The sequence below is a fragment of the Histoplasma capsulatum genome, genomic scaffold, assembly GCF_000149585.1.
Source record: "Histoplasma capsulatum NAm1 scaffold_7 genomic scaffold, whole genome shotgun sequence".
NCBI classification, from domain to species: Eukaryota; Fungi; Ascomycota; class Eurotiomycetes; order Onygenales; family Ajellomycetaceae; genus Histoplasma; species Histoplasma mississippiense.
Window position 1 is genome coordinate 1559345 of NW_001813976.1, and position 2763 is coordinate 1562107.

Here is a 2763-nt window from a genome sequence, read left to right on the forward strand (position 1 = left end):
ATGTCTTCCTACCAAGGTATAAGTCGCTCTAGAAGCGGGAAGGGGAAAAGAGAACGCGGCCCTACGGTGTTGGTGAGTTATCAATTACTCCGTTTCTCTTATTGACCAACTCCCCTAGCTGCCTAACTGGCATTTCTTGATTTTGCGGACTACCTATTCCATCCCGTGCAGCTTAAATACAATTGGCATCCGATTTAACTAGTGCATCTGGCAACAGGTTACGGACTCTCGCGATTCCGCATACAACCCTAGACGTGGCAATACCCAAAATAGCCACTCCTCCCGCTTCATAACCGTTGATAACGTTCTCCAATACACGTCGGATATCCCCTCCATGCAACAGCGACATCCACCACCCGGCTTCCGGGGCCGACCTCGCTTGAGGCTTGGAGGGCCAGGGGCTCTAGCGGGTGCCACTGCATCGACTGATCTTGGGGGATCCAGTGGCATGGACTCGAGGATGAGAGCGGTGGGGAGACTGGCAGCGGTACCACATTTACCACCTCGGTCAACCAAAACAAGTGAAAAATTGGTTTTGCTTCCGGAAACAGTGACCGAGCAGGACGAGGGCGGGGAGGATGAAGGATTTGCCGGCGCTGTAGATGAAGAGCGGGGCCCGCGGATGCGACAACCTGTATCCAAAGGAGCACGCCGGATTATCCCTAATAGACAACAAATCTCCCGCAAAACGATTGGAGATTTCGATCAAGATAACGAAGCTTCGCCACTTCTGGCGGAGGAAGAGCGTCTGAAACGCCGCCGCGTACCGCCTGAGAGAGCTAAGAGCTATGCGGAACGTTTGCCTAAAGCCCACCGCGCACAGAAGCTCCCTCGTGTGACTGCCTATTGCACAGCGCAAGGTTACAAGATTAGTTCTACTGCGGCATTCGTGAAGGAATACCACGGCGCGAGGACGAAGCTGTATGACGACTGCTTATATACTGCATATCATTTGCCACTGTTGCCAGGAAAGGAAGGATATAGGATTCGGAGTAGTCCAATTCTGAAAAGTGCTGGGGGTAAAGCCGTTTTGGATGAGGAGATTGAGAGGAATGAGCGGAGGGATTACCATGATGAATACTATGCGGAGGAGGATGAACATTCCGTCAAAGCCACTGGGTTTGACGATGCAGGAGCTGAAGAGCGGACAGCCCAACGTGAAGGTGATGATGGTGAGAGACTATCAGAGACAAACGGTGTAACAACCACCAATGATGAAGAACAGGGACAGAGAGGCCTGCCTGACAGTGCGAACAAGGATGGTAACACACACAATATTCCCACAACGATTTCCGCAGCCAGAATCCCACCCAATGCATTGTCATTTTCGGAAATGTTCATCTTCAGCTATGGAGTTGTCGTCCTCTGGAACTTCACGGAAAGGGAAGAAAAGGACGTCCTAGCCGATCTTGCGTTCGCGTCGTCGGAAAGTGGGGGGGCTCCTATCGCCCTTGCAACCGCGCCGTTACCTGAAGAGGACTTTGAAACGGAAGAATTTCATTTCGAATACTCTGACCAGATATCTCGACCCCGTGTCTACAACGATATGATCACATTGCGCAGTGGAGACCATATGATCAAGCTTGCCATTAGCCACGGGATAGCGCAGAGCACAAAGCTGAGCTTCTTCGAGGAGGTTATGGCGAGACAGATGGCTGAGGCCAAGGATGTGCCTCGAAGGTTAGCATTGACAGGCCACCTAGGAATGAAAAGGGAGGAGGTATTCCGCATACTAGGAAAGCTTTTTAAGAGCAGAGTTGAGGTGAATTTGTGTAAGTTTTTTGCTGCTTTTCCACAAGGTTCGAGGGATGGTTGGCGGATGGTGTTTCCCCTCTGGTAGTTTGGATGGAATTTCTAATGAAGGAACCTAACAAATCAATAGCATCCAACATGCTCGATGTGCCCTCCTTTTTCTGGGATAGCGAACCCACTCTTCATCCCCTGTATATTGCCGTGCGGGAATACCTGGAGATCAAGCGCCGCATTCAAGTCCTAAACGAGCGGTGCAGAGTTTTTCTCGACCTGGCTGAAATCCTGTCGGATTCTATTGCTGATAATCAAATGTCGCGTAAGTTTCTTCCACCAACTTTTATTTGTCATTTGCATACTATTTCCGACGCAACACACATCTTCTCTTGATTTCAAAATGCATATGCTTAAAACCCATAACCTTATAGGCCAGACATGGATCATCATCGTGCTTATCGGCATCTCAATAATCGTCACCATTTCTGAGGTTATCTTGCGCTTTGGTATGTTATCTACACGGTCATCCACGACAGCTCAACCTTCCCACATGTTACATACGGCTGCGAGTCCGCAAGCCCGTCCGAATATTGCCAGTGTCAATAAAACGCATTTGAAGATTTTACCTCACATGTAATGAGGCGACTATAAGTGACTGGCTATGTTTTGCTTCCTTCATCGCTTACGTCGACTGTCGGATTTGTGTCCAATCATATCCTCCATACCAAAAATAGATGGATGACGGACCACCAAGGCGGTCCTCTACTCTATAACAGAACCCTGACTCACTTTTTGCATGAATACCGAGCAAAGCATCCTTACCAGCTACGCACCCCTTCGTTTTACATGTATATATGCATATTTTTCGACATCTGAGCTTAAGGCGTCCATGTATCAATCCCACCCAAGCTAAGTCAATTTAAGATATGAAGGTAAATTTTATCCTTTTCATCTCTTATCCACGGCATATGATAGTCTTGCGAGCACTTGTCTCTTTCCGTTATTAACTTTATGAGG

The 2763-nt window shown here is 48.6% G+C and overlaps 1 protein-coding gene across 1 annotated transcript; it reads left to right on the top strand.

Annotated features, from left to right (window-relative positions):
* On the top strand, window positions 1-2383 carry HCAG_06085 (conserved hypothetical protein; the record flags this gene model as incomplete). The annotated part of the gene is made up of 4 exons (XM_001538430.1): window positions 1-72; window positions 218-1772; window positions 1883-2068; window positions 2178-2383. 4 exons carry the CDS (start codon window positions 1-3, stop codon window positions 2381-2383), a joined length of 2019 nt encoding a protein of 672 aa, XP_001538480.1.
* Window positions 2384-2763: the final 380 nt, after the last annotated feature.